A 20,885-nucleotide genomic window follows, 5' to 3' on the forward strand; every position below is an offset into this window, starting at 1 on the left:
AACTAAACCTCTGTTTAAGGTTAGTCTGTCCTCTGTTTAGGTCACATGGAACCCAGCAATCCTTGTGTGTATGTCTGTTGAACTGGAGAACCATGGAAGCGTCATCAACTAAGTCTGAAAAAGCATTAACTGAGCTGTTGTCAGTAGTGTGCATCCTGCACTCAATGCCACACAGAGGATGCCTTGAATTTTAATGCAAAATAATTATTTCCTAAATTGCAAGGGAAATAAGATTGCTCTTTTAGTGTTGCAGAAAATCAGTTTGCAAACCAAAAGACTCTCTAATACCTCAACCACAAATGGGCCCTGGAGAAACCTAGGGATTACAAGGATTTCCAGGGATAAAATAGAGAAAAGAGTTGTGAGGCCAACTTCAGTTCAGCCAGAAAACGGCTTTCTTCCCATGAAAGGCACTCCCCCCAGACCCCAGGTGTGCAACTTTTGCACCACATGCCCATGTCTTAGAGGGAAATTTGAGGCTGGAAAGAATCAAAAGCAAAGGTGCTATTGTGGGCTTTTTGGAAACAGAGTAGGGTTTATATGCTTAACATGCCTGCTATCTATACACACTGAAACTGAATAAAGTATTTGCATTATTGGCAGCTTTTAAAAGCCTGTTGTTAATTCACTCCAGGTTTATGGCTGGATTTCTGCAATAAGAATTTAACATTGTGCCAATAATTCAAGCACATATATACTTTTCCAGAGCTGAATTCCTTATACCTTGTCTTTGTTCTGGGGGTCAAAACAGAAGCATTCTTGGTACAGTAACTGTTTTAGTTTTACACACATTGGGATCTGAGCAGCTGTGCTGGCATTATCACTGGGAATTCCCAGTTAGCCACTGTTTAGTATAAGCTCACCTTCTTCCAAGTCACCCAGGGTGCTCTACCGCAGCGGGACTGTAACTTAAACATACCTTCTTCTTTCTAAGAGATAATATCCACCATAGCTAGTTTGCTCAGGGTTATTATTAAGAAGCACTGTTAGTATGCTACAGAGCAAAGCAGTAAAGATGTGACAGGCATAAGTTAGTCTACTCCAACTTTCAGAATCAATATTCATATCACCAATAGTGTTACTGTTAATTTTAAAATAAGGCTGAATGATTTCTGGAATGTTTGCTAGATCTTAGGAAACTGCTGGCCTATGAAAGAACAGTTGCTACTTGGTCTTGAATCTCTGACATAAATTTCCTTCCCTCTTTTCTCACTGTTTTTTTCTATCCACTTACAAATAGAACTATATGCTTTTCCTTTATTCTAACTGCTTACCACTCACCCTAGAAGTTATCTTCATCATAATTTTTATCTGACAAGGAACAGGAGACAGGAGTAATGAACAAAGAAACACCTTGAGCTTACTATTTTGAAAGGTGAATTAAAGGCACAGGCATTTGGTTTCTGTGTTACAACGTCCATGATGCACAATGGGAGTCAGGGTTCAACTTCTGATCCTGCTTCCTGTTAAATATGCATCCTGAAAAGCAGCAAGTGATAGCTAGAATACGTGGGTCTGCACACACTCCAGGTGAGGCCTGCACTGAGTTCCTGGCTCCCTGCCTCAGTCTGGCTTCCAGTATCAACCTGCCCCAGCCTTGAATACTAAGGGCATGTAGGGAGTAAACAAGTAGGTGGGACTTGTCTGCTTGTTTGTCTCTTTCTTTTACATAAATAAATAAATATTTTGAACTTCATTGTAGAGAACAGAAGAAAAATGATAAAGGGAACAGTAAGGACTTGAATTACACAGTAACAACAGTATGAGGCAAGGTGAGAACAGGCTTTTACAAAACCTGCTGAAAATAGACTCATTAATATACGATGCCTGACTGTAAGTGGGTGGCAAAAAGGAAGTATTGAAAAATATTTTTAAGTTTTATAACTCTGTTGGTAGGTAGATACAATTTCACTTCATTGGTAACAAAGTATTCATGACTAACTCTTCAAATACTAAGCAAAACATGATAAAAGTAACACTAATTCTGAGTCCCAAGATCTCTGGAATTGTTCTTCGAGACATCCAAAGAGAATTAGGTATCTTGATGCAATCTAAAAAATTCAGGTTGAGTCAGCAATTCAAATCCAAGGTATTTACACCAAAGAAACAAAACATAAATCCATCAAAAGACTAATATCCTTTTTAATAAGCCAAAAAGTAGAAAGCAAGATAAACAAGCTGTAGTATATTTGTGCAATGATATTTAACAGAGCAATAAAAAGAACGAACAATTGATATTATATACCAATATCTCAGAAGTATTATCCAAAGTGAAAGAAGTTAGGCAGGAAGAATTCAGATTACATAATTCTATTTATATATGAAATTCTAGAAGAGATAAAGCTGCAGTTCTAAGAAGGAGACCAGTGGTCACTGGGAGACAGCTGGTGAAGGTGAACTACAAAGAGGCACAAGAAAAAACTGGGGGTAAAAAAATTCTTCCAAATTATGATTATATCACTACATGCATGTTCAAAATTCATTAAAGTTCACATGTCCATTTTATATGTTTATTTTTCATAAGTAACACTTCAATAAAACAAATTTTAAAAATTGAAACTCAGTTCGAGCGGATAAGTCAGCTCTATAGACCTTTTTTACCTAAATACTTCAGCCTCAGATGCAGATTCTTAATCCCTTAACTGCATCAGCCTAAGGATCCCAGTAGCTCATGCTCTCCTTGCCACCTAGCCCCAGGGGCAGAATTAGCTTTCTCTCCCAGACAGGCCAAGTGCAAGGGTACTTGGAAAAGTTCATGGAAATTGGAATTAAAAGTAAATTAAGGCTAATGTTGTGGTACAGTGGGTTAACCTGCTGATTGTGACTTCTGGCACGCCATTTCAGAGGGCCACTTCAAGTTGTGACTATCCCATTTTGGATCCAGTTCCCTGCTACTGCACCTGAGAAGGCAGCAGAAGACAGTCCAGTACTTGGGCCCCTGTCACACATGCATACATGGGATGGAAAATCAGTGTGTGGGAAACAGAAAAACAAAAAACAACGCTCCTATTCCTAATTTCAATCTAGTCCAAGCATGATTTAAATATACTGTCCTCCTCCTTCAGACTCCATCATGCTTCACTTGTTACTTCATCCCACTGATGCCCTCAAATGAAATGTAAGTCTGAAATGGCTGAAAACTGATGTTTAAGTTCTACTGTCATGATTTTGATAACTAAAGCAGATTTTCACCAGAAATGCTTTTTGCACAGAAGCAATTACATCAACTAAAGTTACATTCAGTGAGCACCTAGGATGTCCCAAAGGCTATATTAAGATATTGAATTGGATAGATGCTATCTAATCCAGTTCAGAAAACAATTATTTTGCTTCATATCCTATGGCTTTCTTTGAAGATAAATTCTCTGAAAATAAGTAACTTGTTCATGTTATTCAATATTTAACTGTTATAGAGATTGGATCTGCCTCTGAGAGTATTAAAAAAACTCCCTAAAAATGCACATAAATTATGTATTAAAATAAACTGGGGTTTTATAGTCACAAGGTGAATATTCACAAGTTAGTTTTCATATAATTTACATCCCAGTTTACTGAATTTTAAAGGAAATGAATAATATAATTCAAATAATAAGTGCATTAAGTATTAAGTATTGGTATGAGCTTGAACACTAAGCTTGCTGCAAACACAACAAATGCAACATATATGTATAAACACCTCTCTCAAATGTTCAGAAGTTGAATTTCAACACCATGAATCTCATTGTGCCCTTAATTTAGGCTTATTTCTTCAGTCAATTCAGACAAATATTTGATAAAAAGAATGTACTCTGTATGTGAATTAAATCGAATTGAATTGAATCCACAGATTCAATTATTCCTGTATTAAAAATATTTAGGAGATCATCATATCTGTACTGAACATGTATTGATCTTTTTCTTATAATTATTCTCAAAGAAATATAGAAAAGTGACTATTTACGTTGTATTAATGAGTATAATTAAGTTAGAAATGTTTTCAAGCACATGGAGGAAAAATGCTATACCGTTTTTATATAAGGGACTTAAGCATCTGCAGATTTTGATATCAGAGGGGGTCCTGCAGAAGTTGAGGGGCATGTCCTTTAATGCAAGATCATGTGTGCAGACTCATCTTCTCTCTCTTCAAGCTATCTCTGAAAAACACACTTCACCAAAACACTCCATGATTGAAAGGCTCATCCCCCTCCTTCACTCACCTGTTCTGGAAACTTGCTCCCAGTGATCTCAGCTACAGTGTTGAAGGAATAAGCATCACAGTAGGTCTTTGCTCCCATCTTTAGCTGAACGACAATTCTGATACCTCGAGAAGCCAGTCTTGACATCAATTCTGCATCTTCCACTGTAATGCAGGCTGTTGGGATCTTGGGCACCCCTTCTTGATATTCCTGCATACCTGTGTGAGGACTTGAAAAAGAGGCCACTGATTACTTTCCAAGAGAAAAATGACCCAAATATATTTTCTAAAGCCCCTGAAGACTGACATTTCATCTTCACTGATCTTTGATTATGGGGGATTGGGAACAGGCAGGATTTATTTATTTACTCTTGAATGCAATTTTTTACTATTGGAAAAATAATTTGCAAGCATCAACTTCAAAATCATCTCACTAAGAACATTAGACAAATTAAAAATAATAATAATAATAATTCTGAAATTCTTTTAAACCAGCAAATTGCCACAAGCTCTGAAGGGCAATCTTAGTGTCTCTGTGAGGAAGAGGTAAACACATCTGGACAAGCCAAGAGGGCATTTTGCAAGTTCAGCAAGGCTGCAGATGAGAAAATCCTCACATATACAAGAAAACTGGTCCAGATAGGCTGTGGTGTCATTGAGGTTCAAATAAAGGATCCAGCTGATTTCAGTGGGAGAATGTGGAGGGATGACTGATGCACAGCATCTGGCCAAATCTCTACGCTCCCAGGAGAAAAAGTTTTGAATGCATCCAAGTCTATCATTTTACTGCCACAAAAATGAATATAATTTTGGCATTAAAAGAGAAATACTATTCCAACTAATTTCCAGAAACTTCTTTAAATAGACACAATGAGGTTTAGATTAATCCTGTGCTGTTTCAACATCTGTACCTGCTAACAAAGTTCATCGAAATAATTTTTGAAATTTCATTTTCATATGTTTTGAATTGTATCTATGAACTACAGGGAATCTGTTCTCTCGGCATAACATTACAGTAACATACAAAATAACTAGCCATAAAATAATTACAAAAAAAAATAATAAGAGGGCTTGCAGCCTCTGTTGAGCCTGAGCTCCAGGGGAAAACTGCTGGCCATGGCAAATCCAAGACAGCTAAACAAGGCATAGCCACGCCAACTTAGGCTGCTCTGGGATATGAAAACAATGAAGGAGGGACTGTTTCCAAAAGCCCAACTGACAGGAAGTTTTGGTGAAGAAGCAAAAGAAAACAGTGAAGCTCAAAAGGACAAGAGGACACAGTTCAGAAATGCCAATATCAGTCAGCTTAGAGGGGAAGCTGTCAGCAGGCAGTGAGACACAGCTCACTACTACCTCAAGTCCCTGTGTTGGGCACTTGGAAAGACTATTGAACCAGAGAAAGAGGTGGGAATGGATTACATGTGGCAATGACTACATAGAATCCTGTCGGCCACAATGACTACAAGTCTGGACAGAAGCCACAGGGAGGAAAGAGTTCTGGCAGATAATCATGGGGGAGCACCACATTTGTTTCTCCGATTCTCCCATGAAGTGCCTGGACCAAAGGGTAGAAGCTGCCACTTTGAATTCAGCCAAGACTTCCTGTGAATGATGGATGGTGTTAGACAAGTGAAGGCTCTGTGGCTGTTTTGGTGGTGGTGGTGCATCCCCAGCCATGTGCAGGTGCACAAGATAAAGCACTTCTGCTGAAAGGATAAATTCATGTTACCCAGCAACTATGACTTGGGGCTGGTGTCCCAGCAGGGTGCCATGCATCTGGGACTTTAAGGAACCTACATGCCCCATCCTTCTATGAGCCACAATGGGAGAGGAGGCAGCACAATCTGAGATGGAGAATCCAGAGACAACTGGTGCTAGAAACACCACTGCTGACCAAAGTTCAGGCAGATTCTTAGGCAGACTCTTAGGCAGAGGGAAGCTTCGACACCCTGTGACTGTGGGAGTCTTACACATGAAGACTAGGAGATATGTGACTTCCTGATAGTCTGTGGTATATAGCTCTGTCCAAGCACACAGAGAACTTACAGATCTTTTGTGTGACTCATATGCTGGCAGGTGGGGGCTGTAATCACTGTGGGATAACCTCAGGCATTGAACACCTTGAAACAGAGGAGGTGAAGCAATGAGTCCATTAACAGTTGTGGTCAGTGTTTTCCCAAAGTTGACAAAAGAATAAATCAAACATGCCCAGCTTGGATGCCACCCTGGGCTACCACCACACACTGGAGCACAAATCAGAGTATGTTCTCTACCCTAACACAGAGAGCAGTCACTCCACCAAGGCACAGAAGCATAGTTCAAAAAAAAAAAAAAAAGCATCGGAGGAGACACATCACAAGTGTTTCCAGAAATAAATGGAGAAACACAAGAAACAAGACACAATATGAATCCCTCAACGGAACAAAATGGCACTTTGTTATTAAGATGTTTAGATGAAAGGACTGAGGAAATGTCTGAAAACAATTTCAAAAATATTATCATAATATTACTGAAAAAGAGCAAATGACAACATGATGGCAAGGTTGAGATCTTGAAATATTAGAAATGAATAGTTAAATATGACAAGCAAGAAAAATACAGTGGAAAGCGTTAACAGCAGATTTGGTGAGGGGAGATAAAGAATCTCATAGATGGAAAACAATCTTCGGAAATATTGCAAACTGACAATAAGAAGAAATGAGAAAATTAAAAATAGTGACTAAGATGTGTGTGACACTATCATATATGGTGGCACTGAAGCCATGAAAGGAAACAATAGATCTGAAAGCCTATTCAGTGAAATAATAACCGAAAACATCCTTAATAGGGTGAAAAGAATACATCCCAGCAGGGGAAGGACATAAAACTGAAAATAGGCATCCTCAGAGAAGATGTTCACCAATGCATATTATAGTCAAACATTGTAGGGTAAAACATAAAAAATTTTAAATGTCTACGAGAAAGACATATATAACTATGAACACAAATGGCCTAAACTCTATAATCTAAATATACAGACTGGCTGTATGGGTTAAAAGCAAGACCTGTCTACTTGCTACCTATAATAAACACAGCTCACCACTAAAGATACACACAGACTGAAAGCAAAAGGATGGGAAAAGATAATCTACATCAACAAAAAGGGAAAACGAGCAGCTGCATCCATTCTAATAACAGAAAAATAAGATCATTAAAACAAACACTACTAAAGAAGATAAAGAAGGGCATTACATAATGAAAAAGAGATAAACTCAACAGAAATTGACCATAAGGAATGTATAGGCACCCCGTAACAAGGCAGTTGGCTACTTAAAACAACTATTTATGGATCTAAAGGGAGACATAGACCAACAGAGTAACAATGGAGAACTTCAAGACCCCACTTTCATCAGCATCTGCTATGCAGAAAATAAACAAAGGAAACTACAGGCTAATAGAAATTATGGATATATTGGACATAATTGACAACCAAAGACCATTTCATCCCATGGTTTGAGAATGCTTATTTATTTCTTCTATTCATGGAACATACTCTAGGATAGACCACATGATAGGCCATAATGTAAGCCTCTGCAAATAAAAAAAGTATGAAATCATACCATATGTCTTTTGTGACTGCAAAGGAATGACACTGGAAATCAACAACCAAAGAAACTATAAAATAAGCAAACACATGCAGTTAAAAGACACACTACTGAATGAATAATGGGTCATAGAAGAAATCAAAAGGAAATAAAAACTTTTGGAAATTAAACTTTAGAGTATAACATATCAAATCTTTCTTTTAAAAAGACTTGTTTATTTTTATTGGAAAGGCAGATTTACAGAGAAGAGAGACAGAGAGGAAGATTTTCCATCTGCTGATTTACTTCTCAGGTGACTGCAATAGCCAGATATGAGCCAATCTGAAGCCAGGAGTTTTTTATGGTTCTCCCACATGGTATACAGTGCCAAGGCTTTGGGCGATCCTCTACTAATTTCCCAGGCCACAAGCAGTGAGCTAGACAGGAAGTGGAGCTGCTGGAACATGAGCCAGCATGCCTGTGGGGATCCTGGTGCATACAAGGGGAGGATTTAGCCATTGAGCCATTGTGCTGGGCCCAGAGTACAACATATCAGAGTTTACAGAATATGATCAAAAGAAGTGTTAAGTGGGAAGTTCCTTAGCAGTTGGTGCTTGCGTCAGTTAATTAGAAAGGCATATAAATTATCTATCAATGCATATCATGAACCTAGAAAAACAATTACAAATCAAACCCAATATTAGAAAGAAATAAAGAAGGAAATTAGTAAACAAATAAACAAAATTGAATCAAAAAATGAATCAAATCAGTGATATGAAGAGCTGTCTTATTAAATCAACAAAATAAACACACTACTAGCCCAACTAACAAAAAAAAGAGGAAGAGGACACAAATCAACAAAACCAGAGACAAAAAGGGAAATATAACAGACACTTCATACATACAAGGAATCATTGGGAATTATTACACACAGCTATAAACCAACAAACTGGAAAACACAAAAGAAGTGGATAGATTTTTGGACACATAAAATCTACAAAAATTGATTCAAGATGTTATAGAAATATAAATAGACCAATAACTAAGATAGACTGAATCAATAATAAAGGCTTCCCAAGGAAAAGCCCAGGACCAGATGGTTTCAATTCTGAAATCCGCCAAATTTTTTCAGAAAAACTAATTCCAATTCTTCTCAAGCTATTTAAAATGTTTGAAACGAAGGGAATCCTTCAAAACTCCTCTGATGAGATCAGCATGCCCTTAATTCCAAAACCAGAAGAGATACAACAAAGAAATCAAACTACAGACCAATGTTCATGATAAACATTAATGCAAACAAATAAAAATCCTCACCAAATTACTAGCTAATTGAATCCAACAACACATCAGAAAGATCATTCACCAGGATCAAATGGAATTTATCCCTAGCATGCATTGATGGTACAACCATATGCAAATCAATGCACATGATATACCACATTAATAAGCCAAAGACTGAAAACCATATTATTATTTTGAAAGATGCAGAAAAATATTTTTATTAAACATGACATACTTTTATGAGAGAACCTAAAGCAAAAGGGACTGGAAGGAATTTCCCTCAACACAATGGAGTCATTATATAAAAATCACATAGCCAGCATCACACAAAATGAAGAAAAGTTAGAAGCATTTCCACTAAGATCCAGAACCACTAAAAATATCCACCTTGACTACTGCTATTCAGTATTGTCCTGGAAGTTTTAACTAGAACCATTAGGCACAAAAAATAAAGGGATATAAATTGGAAAGCTGTCTCTGTTTGCGTATGAGATGATTCTGTAAACAAGAGGATCATTATACTCTACTGAGCAAATATTGGAACTCATTACAGTCTATTGGAACTCATGACTGACAACTTAAAACATCAGCCCCATTCATAATAGCTTCCAAAAAATTTGGTTACTTTGAAATAATTTAAACAAGGATGTGAGGGATCTCTACGATAAAAATGTCAAAACATTAAAGAAAGAGATGAAGACACCAAAACATGGAAATATCTGCCATATTCATAGATTGGTAGAATTAATATCAACATCTCCATACCACCAAGATCAATGCAGTCTCATTCAAAATACTTGCAACATTCTTCTCATATCTAGAAAATAAACAACACTAAAATTCATATGGAAACAAAAGAGACCCAGAATAGTAAAAGCAGTTTTAAGCAAAAACAAGAACAAAACAACAAAAAAGCTGCAAACCTCACAGTACCAGACTTCAAGATGTACTTCAGGACAACAAAGAGCCCTGCACTGGCACAAAAACAGACATGAAATTTAATACAACAAAACACAAATCCCAGAAATGAACCCAAACACCTATAAATAACTAATATTTGAATGGAAATCTTTCCAGAGAGAAAAGACAGTTTCTTCAAGAAATGATGCATGGAACATTGGATCTATGTGTGCAGAAGTATGAAACAAAACATCTACTTACATCTTATATCAAAGTCAATTCTAAATGGGTCAAGCATCTAAGCTGGTAGCCTAAAACCTGAAAATTACTAGAGAAAAACATCAGGGACACTCTGCAAAGACCTAGATGTAGGCAAAGACTTCTTTCAAAAGACATGCAGCTAAATCAAAAACAATTAAGTGGTATTACATCAAGCTAAGAAGCTTCAGCATAGCAAAGGAAATCATCAACAAAGAGGCAACCAGCACAATGGTAGAAAATATTTGAAAACGATGCAACTGAAAGATGATATGTATATCCAAGATATGTAAAAAGCTCAATAAAATCAACAACAATAAAACAATTTGGCTAAGAAAATGGCAAAGAATCTGAATTGACTTTTTTCAAAGGATGAAATTCAAAGGACCTGCAGACACATGAAAAACATGTTCAGACTTAGTTGCCATTACGGAAACTCAAAACAAAACCACAATGAGATTTCACCCCACGCAAGTTAGAATGATCATCATGCAGAAATCAGAAAATGATACACGCTGGCAAGGATGTGGACGAAAAAGGGAAAGTAATTCACTGCTGATGCAAGTGTAAACTAGTGTACCAATATCATGGGAGACAATACGGAAATTCCTCATATATCTGAAAATAGATTTATCCCACGATTCAGCAATACCACTCTTGAGAATTTATTCCACATGAAATCAGAATGTAAGAGAATTATGTACTTACATGATTATTATACTTCAATTAATAATAGATAAGATGTGAAATCAACCTAAAAGTTTATGAATGATGACCAGATAAAGAAAATACTTCCTAATCAAAGATGGAAGATAGACACCCAATGAAACTGTTAAATATATCTTGACAATGAGATGCTGAACTCTCTGCCACTGTCTATATGTATAATGTCAGGATACACTTAAATAGCAGAACTGCAGACTTATGACTTATAGTATACTATAAATACTATGGAATACTACTCACCCATAAAAAGAAGGAAATCTTGTCTTTTGCAACTAAATGGATTCAATTAGAAATCATTATGTTTAGCAAAATAAACCAATCCCAAAAAGAAAGATATCATGCTTTCTCTAATCTATGGTAATTCATACAGGGTACAAATATGTTGCCTATACGAATGAGACTGACATGCTGAGATTTTATTATTGATTACAGCTTTTGTCTATATTCCTGACAAATATCGTTTTTTCTCCTACTTGCAATATGTTCAACATCTTTAGCTAAAGGAGTGTTAAGCCTGTAATACAAAGTGAAATGAAATTCATGATTGCAAAATATACTTGGCAAAAAGAAATCATAAAGGAGTTATGTGGGTGTGGAATATGAGCAGGAGGGAGGGTAGGCTGTGAGGTATTGCTACACTCCTAAATCTGTATTGTGAAATACATAAAATTTGTTTATTTCATATAAATAAAGAAAACAAATTTAAAACCTGCTTGTTATAAGAACAGCAACAAGAGAGAAATGAAGGGTATGGTGCTGTGTCCAGTAGTTTGGCAGCTTTTTTTTTCATTATTTATTTATTTACAAATTACAGTGCTTTGTCTTTACATTTAAGATGCATAATACCAATTACAGTAATAATAAATATTCATTGTCAGTAACATCTTAATGCTTCTCCATCTATCTTTTCATTAGCTAATCTATTATCTTTTATGTTAAAAGGGAATATTTTCTGCCCTTCAATTATAAAACCCCCATTTCCTCACATCCTAAAAGTTTTACTTATGGCATATCCAGTTATTTCCCTCATTAATATAGTTGTTTTTCATATTTAAAAACTGTAATAAAATCTCCATCCACATTAAAATTTCTCTGTCAAAGTGTCCAGCTTTCCTGTGTTACATCTCCAAACTGTCCTAGCCATAACATTCTCCAGATCACACATACCTTGTCAGTTTGTCCCCATATTCTTTTCAATCATAAATAATCCTTTAAACCTTTCTTTTCCTATTTCCAAATTTGTTGTATCACATTTATAGAATATTTCTCCTCCTTTCTGCCACAGCAGAGTTCTCTCCCACATGTGATACATTAGTATTGATTTTTAAATATTGCCATTATGGATAAAAGATTGAAAACAGTGTTTGGAACATACTGATTATCTATTAAACATTAGTCACTGTTATTTTCTTTAGTGCTAATTTTTTCCTGGTGGGTTGGCAGAGTAATTAATGACAAAGATATTTTGCAACATATAGGAATACAATCTGAAGATTTATTATTATTCATATTACCTTACGTGATGTCTGAGAACCAACAAGCTCTCCTTGTTCTCAGACTATCACTTGTGGAGGACTGTGCAATAATCTCTCAATGGCATCTTTTCAATGCTATTTCTTGACAAGGCTGCACTAGTAAGTTACAGGTAAGAGTTCCTAAACTGGAGATTATAAGGCAGGTATGAATCCAAGTCTGCATTTGGGCAAATGGCACTGAAGGGAATCTTCTCTGTGTAGTTTTAAACTCAAGATATAAAAGGCTTTGAATTTGTTTCTACAATGAAAATGTCATCCATGACGGACCATCCATTATGGTTTGGCAAAAGGTAGCAAAATAAACACTAAACCGTTTTATTTAGAATCCTGAAATAAAATTGTCCTAAAGGAAACAATCATCATAAATTTTATTTCACTGCCCATTTAGCAAGTCTGGTATGTAACTTAGTAAAAATTATGAACCAAAAAGAAACAATGAAAGTTTAAGTTTTAAAGATTAATACCAATCTTTAGTAAACTGAAAAGAGCACTTTCCACCTCGTTCTACAAGGTTAATGTTAGTGACACAAAATGAGACAAAGATATCAAAGAGGAAAACAAGCTTTAACCATTATCACTTAAGATTATTAATGCAGAGCCCGGCGTGATAGCATAGTGCTTAAAGTTCTCATCTTCAACACTCTGGGGTCCCATATGGGCATCAGTTCTAATCCCCACAGCCCAGTTTCCCATCCAGCTCCCTGCGTGTGGCCTGGGGAAGCAGTCAAGGACAGCCCAAAGCCTTGGGATCCTGCACCTGCCTGGGAGACCCGGGGGAAGCTCCTGGATTCAGATTGGCTCAGCTCCAGCCATTGCGGCCACTTGGGGAGTGAATCATCAGACAGCAGATCTTCCTCTTGGTCTCTCCTCCTCTCTGTATATCTGACTTTCCAATAAGAAATAAATAAATAAATCTTTAAAAAAAAGAAAAATAAGTACAAAAACATTCTCAACAAAAAACTCATGTACTACATTCAGTAACATATGAAAAAGAAGAATAAACTATAATCAAATGGGTATTAGTTCAGGAATGTAAGGTTGGTTCAACTGCCAAAAATCAGTGGCTGTAATACAGCACATTATCATACTTTTAAATAGACAAACACAAATGACCATTTCAGGGGATGCTAAAAAACATTTAACAAATCCAACATACTTTCCTGTTTAAAAAATTACTATTCTAATGGATAGGATAAAAGGTATATAGAAAATCTGATAAAACATATGTACAAAAACCAAACTAATAGCGAAAAACTTTTTCCACAAGATATGGAATGAAACATACCTTGTTCTCCTAATTGGTATTCAAGATTGTTCTCTTAATTGGTATTCAAGATTGTGCTACAAATTCTACACTAAAAATTAAACAATAAGGTAAGGAATATAAATTGCAAGCAATAAGCAAAAATATTTCTAGTTATAGGAGTCATGACCTTGTATGTAAAAACCTACAAAACAGACAGCAACCAAAAAACTACTTGAAGTAATTAACTAATTTTGCAAGGCTGTAGGGGAAAAAAAGCAACATACAAAAATCCATTGCACAACAGCAAATCAATACAAACAGAACAGTAAAACAGAAGCAAAAAGTACTTTCTAAATTAAGCAATTTCATGTACGTTAGTAACAAAAATACTACAAATACATTTAACAAAAGGAGTATAATAACTGTTCATGAAAAAATATTAAATGTTATCGAAATAAATACCTAAATGAATGGGATATATTTGATGCTTATGGACAAAAAACTTAATATTCTTAAAATGATACAACTCCCCAAAATTATCAATTGTTTTAACAGGACTCATATCAAGATCACAGCTATATTGTTTTAAACAAATCACCGGATTATTCTAAAATTCATATGGAAAAGCAAAGGACTCTAACAAGACAAGTTTAAGACACATAGGAAAATAGCTGGAGAACTCATATTTCCAAAACCTAGTACCAATTTCTGGTAACCCATACAGTGTGTTAGTGATAAAACAACAGACTGTACAAAGTAATAGGACTGACAGCCAAGGAATAAATCTGTATAGAAACATTCAAGTCAGGTATAAAAAGAATATAGAGATTATCTTCAATAAATGATGCTTGTCCAACTTGATATACACATGCAAAAAAATATAAAGATACACTCCTCCCTATATCACACTGCACACAAAAAGAAATTCAAAATGAATCTTACACTTAAATGAAATAGCTAAAGCTATAGAACATCATAAAATTAGGTAACGAACTGCTTCTTAAATACAATAAATTTGAAAGCTACTGAAGAGAAGAGAGATAACCCATAAAAAGCAGACTTTACTGCTTGAAATGATACCATCAAAGTGGAAAGATAATCCACAGAATGGGAGAAAGTTTTTAAAAATAATTATCTAATGAGGTCAGGCACAGTAGCCTAGTGGCTAAAGTCCTCCTCCTACATGCCCTGGAAACCCTTTTTGAGCACCGGTTCATATCCTGGCTGCTCCGATTCCCTTCCATGTCCCTGACTATGGCATGGGAAGACAGTAGAGGACAACCCAAAGCCTTGGGACCCTACACCTGAATGGGAGACCTGGAAGAAGCTCCTGGCTTTAAATTGGAGCTCAACTCTGGCCGTTGTGGTTACTTGGAGAGTGAATCAGCAGATAGAAGATCTTTCTCTCTGTGTCTCCTCCTGTAAATCTGACTTTCCAATAAAAATAAATAAATCTTTAAAATATATCTGATAATACACTTATCACTAAAATAGAGTTCCTAACAACTCAATAAGATCACTCAACCAAAAATATATTATGAATCTAAATAGACATTTCTCCATGGAAGACATACAAATTAAGCACAAGATGCTGAATACACTTATCTAGAAGGAAAAAAAGCACATCAAAACCAAACTGAGGTACTACTTCTTTTTCTGGATGATGAATACATTAAAAAAGGGATTACAATGAAGGGGAAAAGGGGCCATGACAGCTGAACAGAAAAGATGTATTGATGTTGATGTCTTCATTTTGACCAAGGCAAAGCAATACAGGAAAAGTATGGAAAGGCTATGGAAATCCTACAGAAAGCAGAGACACACCATGGAGAAGGATGGGCAGCATGATCATACAGCAATGAGTGGGGACTGAAGGAGAGGGAAGCAAGGAGCGAGCAAACCAGCAGAGCCAGAGTCAATGGCAACAAAGCCTAAGGATGACTCTATAGGACCGGAGCCAGACTGGTGGTGAGGGACTCACCAGTCCTCCCAGAAGATGAGCATACTTCTTTTCCCCCGATCTCCACAGAATTCATTCAACAAGCAGGGGTATGATACCATTTGTGGGGTGTCCCCACCAGCCAAAACAGAGAGCCACGTTGAGATTACCAGAAGTTGCAGTCACTGTAGCATGTGCCTACATCTGTACGGGTGGTCACATCTGGAGAACTTTATCAGAGAAATCTGTGTTAATACTGACTTTAAGTCTGGGCTAGCCTCACATAGCACTTAGCCCTGTGAAGCAAGCATATCACACTCCACTGCTAGGGACTCCAGGGTGCAAGCTGCCAAGTTAGAGATATCATAGGTAGCTGGAATGTTTCCATTCTCTCTGAAGGGAAGGCTCATGGGGCCGGGAGGGGAACGGAGGAGGGGGAGTGCCTGAGTGGATTCACAGCACCTGTGACTGAGAGTCTTTTGCACAAAGACTTGGGGAATTCTGTGACTGTCTGCTAGTGTGCTAAGTGTGGTGGGGTCTCTGGACATTCAAAAAGTTTGGCATCACAGGCTAAGCAATCCCATTGTCTGAGGTGAATTGTTACAAGTTTGATCTTGTGAATAGTTCATTCACAGGAGTGAGTGAATTGTTGCCATTGTGGGTTAAACCCAGGAATTGATAACTTGAAAGAGGAGAGGTGAAGCTATGATTATTCTAACAGTGGAGATCATTGCTACCACCCTATTGACAAATAGGAGCTCGATCACACCCAGCATGGGTTCACCCTGGATTCTCACCGCACATTGATGCCTAAAAAATGAATGGAATAAAATGGTCACTGGATTATTCAAAAGAACACAGAAACAAATTACTGAGATAAAGAAATCCATACATGTTATGAAAACTTTTGCCAAGTGATTAACAGTTTGAAGAAAATCAAACTGAATTATTAAAAATGAGGAATTCAACATGCCAAACAGCAAATGAGATGAAAATCTTCCAACAAAGCTTGGTGGGGCAGAAAAAAGAATATTCAAATAGGGAAGATAAATCCTGGAAATATCTCAGGCTGATATAAAACAAGAAGAAAAACAAAAAAGACTGAAAACAGTGTTTCAGATTAATGGAATAACATCAAGCAACCTAACATACATATCTTAGGAGTTGCATGAAGATGTGGAAAAAGATAATGCATTCGAAGGTCTATTCGGTGAAATAATAGGAAGCTTCCCCAGTGTGGAATAAGTCAGGGACATCTGAGGACAGGAAGCATGATCAGAAATGGTTTTCAGCATAACATATGTCAATCTTTCCTCAGTAAAATATAAAGATTCTGAGATCTGCAGGAGCAAGGTGCCAGATGGCTTTCAGAATATCCTCAATTAGATTAACACCTTGTTTCTCATCAGAAATTTTGCAGGCTAGAAGAGAAAGGAGAGACACACAACAGGTACTAAAAAACAACAACAACAAAACAAAAATTACCAACTCAGAATACTATCCAAAAAAGCTCACATTTATAGTTAAAAAACAAATAAAGACTTTCCAACACAAACAGAAATGGAAAGAATGTGCCACCCCCATCCTTACAAATGATGCTGAAGGATGTGCTACATACAAATGGGAAGAAACTGGAAAGGACAACCATTGTGAAACACAGTATAAAGATTGCAAAGATATCTGAAAATAAATCTACCACCTGACCAAGCCATCTCACTGCTGGGAATTTACCCAAATAAAGTGAAATTTGCACATGGCAGAAGAGGAAGAGAAATTTGTAAGATGATGGGAACATAAAATAGTATGTTAACTGCTTTGGAAAACAATGTGACAGGTTCTGAAATGTTAAATATGCAGGTTCCATACTGACCTAACAATTCTATTCTTTAGGATATGGCGTTGATTTCCAAAAAGTTATGGGGAATTTGGATTAAATATATATTTGCTTTGGGGAAAATCACTTTTAAAGTCTATGCATAGTTTCCTTGTTACTTCCATTTTTTTCATGATATATTTAAAGACCCTTTATATCATCAAAATTAATGAAAACAAATATTCATACAAACTTGCACACAAATATTCAAAGGAGCATTCTGCTTGCAAGACAGTATGCTCAAAATGCAATTTGAACACACAGGAAAAAAACACATGAAATCTGAAAGTGTTGAATTGGTGTTTTCAAATTTCATTAAATTTCTTGTTTGTATTATGTAAAGTGACACAATCTGAGGCTGGCTGAATAATTTCTTTGATCTGCATAAAGTAAGTGTATGTTTAAGCCAATGAGTTTGAAATTTCCCACCTGATTACCACACCTCATTCAAACTCTATTTCTGGTCACTTCTGACTAGTTGTTTATAAAAGATGCCAAGTACTTCACATTTCTGAGCATTTCAGAATTTGAAAAGCTTAATTCAATATCTGAAACAAGGTTAGTTCATATGTTAAGTATCCAACAAAAGAACAGTTATGTTTCTATGAGGAATAGGCAGAGTTTTGTCACGGAATTGATTAAAACCGAAACAAGGGAGCCACAGAATGTTTACTAAATCAGGGTCTAGAGCTGAGAAAGGCAGTGAGGACTTTGAGTCTTCAAAGCTATACTCTTTCGCTTCTGTAATTTTTAAGATTATTCATTAGTAATTTTTCTGCTTATTAGAACGCCTTTTTTGATTTTAAAAGATTAGCTTGAAAATACTTCTCTTGGAAAAGTTACAATCAACTGTGTAGATTTCTTTTAGACTGCTATCCTTAAGAATAAATTCAGCTCAGACTTTGTTATTAACAACAAGAATAGATTCATCTTTTGTGTGTACTGCCACTAGCCACACTAAAGAAAAACATGTAATTTAGAATTCCAAAAAGCAGTAATGCTAAAATGGTACAGCTCTCAGAGGTCAAGAATAAAAGCAAACGATCAAGAAAGAAGTGGTGGCGATAAATTTCATTCCCATTTTCTGTGATTCAGGTTAAATGGCACAAGAAAGGCAGGGGGAAAAAAAGTCATACTCCTGAACATTCTGTTCCACATGGATGAGATCCCATAGGACCAGAATGCAAGTGATGTGTTTATCTCATCTTCTACCACAAAGCTGAGTGAGGAGGCCAATGCACAGTGCCAGAGATGCCACTTCCTGCCACAGAGAAGAACACAGTCAGAGCCACACGAACATGGATGGGCAGGACAACAGTCAAATGCTCAGGGGGAATACCCACTATGCACAGGAAGGACTTTTGACTTCTGTTTTCTTGGGAATATAAAAATGCAATGAAGATTTTAAAATATAAGGAGGTAACCATCGGTGAACATATGAAAAGATTAACTAAAATTCACATTCATTATTCATCCATTACAAAAGTATTTGGTAAATACAGATAATAATCTTAGCCAGTACAATGGTTGGTATTATCAACTAAATGATGTTTCCTATTTAAGCTCCAAAGGGGAAGGACTGTGACCAATTAATTAACCCGAGAGATACTCAATGATCAGCTAACCCTGACAACCATCTTTTCATGCAGAAACAGTGTACTTGTCTCTTAGCAACCTGGCTATGCCGCTCTCTCACTGCCCTCAAGGTCCAATGTCCTGTTAGATCAGACCTCAACTATAGTTCGTAGAACATTTCTTTGTAAATGAAGCAGCATAAAGACACTGGGAAAACTTAACATCACCCTTGACCAAAACTCTGGGAAAAAATAGGAATTATTTCTTTCTTGAAATGAGGGATAACACATTTAAAACAAAGCATCAGTTACATGCTCAATAGAGAAACTCTGGCATCTGTGTTTAGTGTCTGTTCCATAGAATAACCAGGCCTAAGAAACCTTGCAAGAGGGAGAAGACTGATGGTTAAATAAATAAAAACACTGGATCCTATAACCCCCATGTTGGGAGGGATACTGCATCATTAGCCTTAATGACTCTGGGAATAATACAACAAAGAGCATTTGACTAAGCATTTCCCAAACTTCACTGACCACACAACCCTTTTACACAGAACACTCTATCTCATAGAATAATTTGAGGAATCAATTTTCTCAATCATTACTTTATTCTTTTAAGAAGTACAAAAATAAGAACAGAGATCATTGAGTGTCCCAAAAAAGCTCACCAAAATAATGCTTACAACAGTATTTCCTACCTACTTAGTGTAATTTCCAAACCTAAGTGTGACATGCAAAGTCTTGTGGTTGCCCTGATTTCTTTTAAAAAATGTTTTCATTCATGTTTACTTTACTTGAAAGTGAAATAAAAGAGCTACAGAGAGAGCAACTTGAAAGTAAAAATAGAAGAACAACAAATAGATATATTCTGTCTGATGCTTCTTCATTACCCAAATCTCCGTAACAGGGTTGGACCAGAATGAAGCCAAGAGCTTGAGGACTTCATTGAGGTTTTTCCTTGCAGTGGCAAGGACTCTAGTACCTGAGAAATTGTCTGTGTCCCAGAATGTGTGATAACAGGAAGTTGGGTGGGAATTAGAGCTGACACTTGATCTCTGAGTGCCAACATAGGGATAATGGGGTAGAGGCATCCCAAACACTGACCCAGCCCACTTTGTCACAACGTCCACCCTGTGGTTCATTTATTTTATCATAGTCTGGCACTCCTTCCATGAGCCCTGCTATATTCCTTAGACACACCCTGGCTTCTTGGCACTCTCAGCGGATGTCTTTCCCTTTCCCAGAGTGGGAAACCTGTTGTTTGTGTCATTGAATTTCCACTTATCACAAACTGCAACACTTGAACATTTTACTTCAAGGTTCATTTCCGTTCAAAAGCCTTTCACCTGCAAAACCTACTGCAAAACACCTGGGAAGACCCAGAGACTCATTCCCCAGTATACCTCTACTTTCATCTACAAAGCTCTGGCTTAAGCCATTAGTATACTAAGCTGTATTCATGTGTTGAAAAGCCTGCACCATATAAGAGCTCCTCAAAAGTTAAGACCATGTCTAATTTTTATTTGTAAAGCAAAAACTTTTAAGTTGTAGATGCTTTAGGTATTTGTAAGTTCTACTGCATCTTTAAGCTCAATAAATATAGCATTTGATATTAAATGCATCCAAAGATACACAATAAAGAATGTTTAGTACAATAGCTTTGCCTTGTTGGATTTTAAGATGTATTACAAAGATAAAGCATTTAAATATGGTAGTAAATATAGATTCAAGGATTCAAGAATAAGTTTAAATTATTATAAGGCAAGCTACAAATGTACAAGAGGAAAGGAATAATTATCTAATAATGTAAAATAAA

The 20,885-nt window shown here is 36.5% G+C and overlaps 1 protein-coding gene across 1 annotated transcript in view; it reads right to left on the reverse strand.

Moving 5' to 3' along the window:
• Positions 1-20,885, reverse strand: part of CPQ (carboxypeptidase Q) — a 353,449-nt gene that overhangs the window by 254,434 nt on the left and 78,130 nt on the right. The window contains exon 3 of the mRNA XM_004580618.3: positions 4,197-4,404. Coding sequence (XP_004580675.2) covers positions 4,197-4,404 — 208 coding nt within the window. The remainder of the gene's footprint in view (positions 1-4,196; positions 4,405-20,885) is intronic.

Source organism: Ochotona princeps, chromosome 9 (genome assembly GCF_030435755.1).
Source record: "Ochotona princeps isolate mOchPri1 chromosome 9, mOchPri1.hap1, whole genome shotgun sequence".
NCBI lineage: Eukaryota > Metazoa > Chordata > Mammalia > Lagomorpha > Ochotonidae > Ochotona > Ochotona princeps.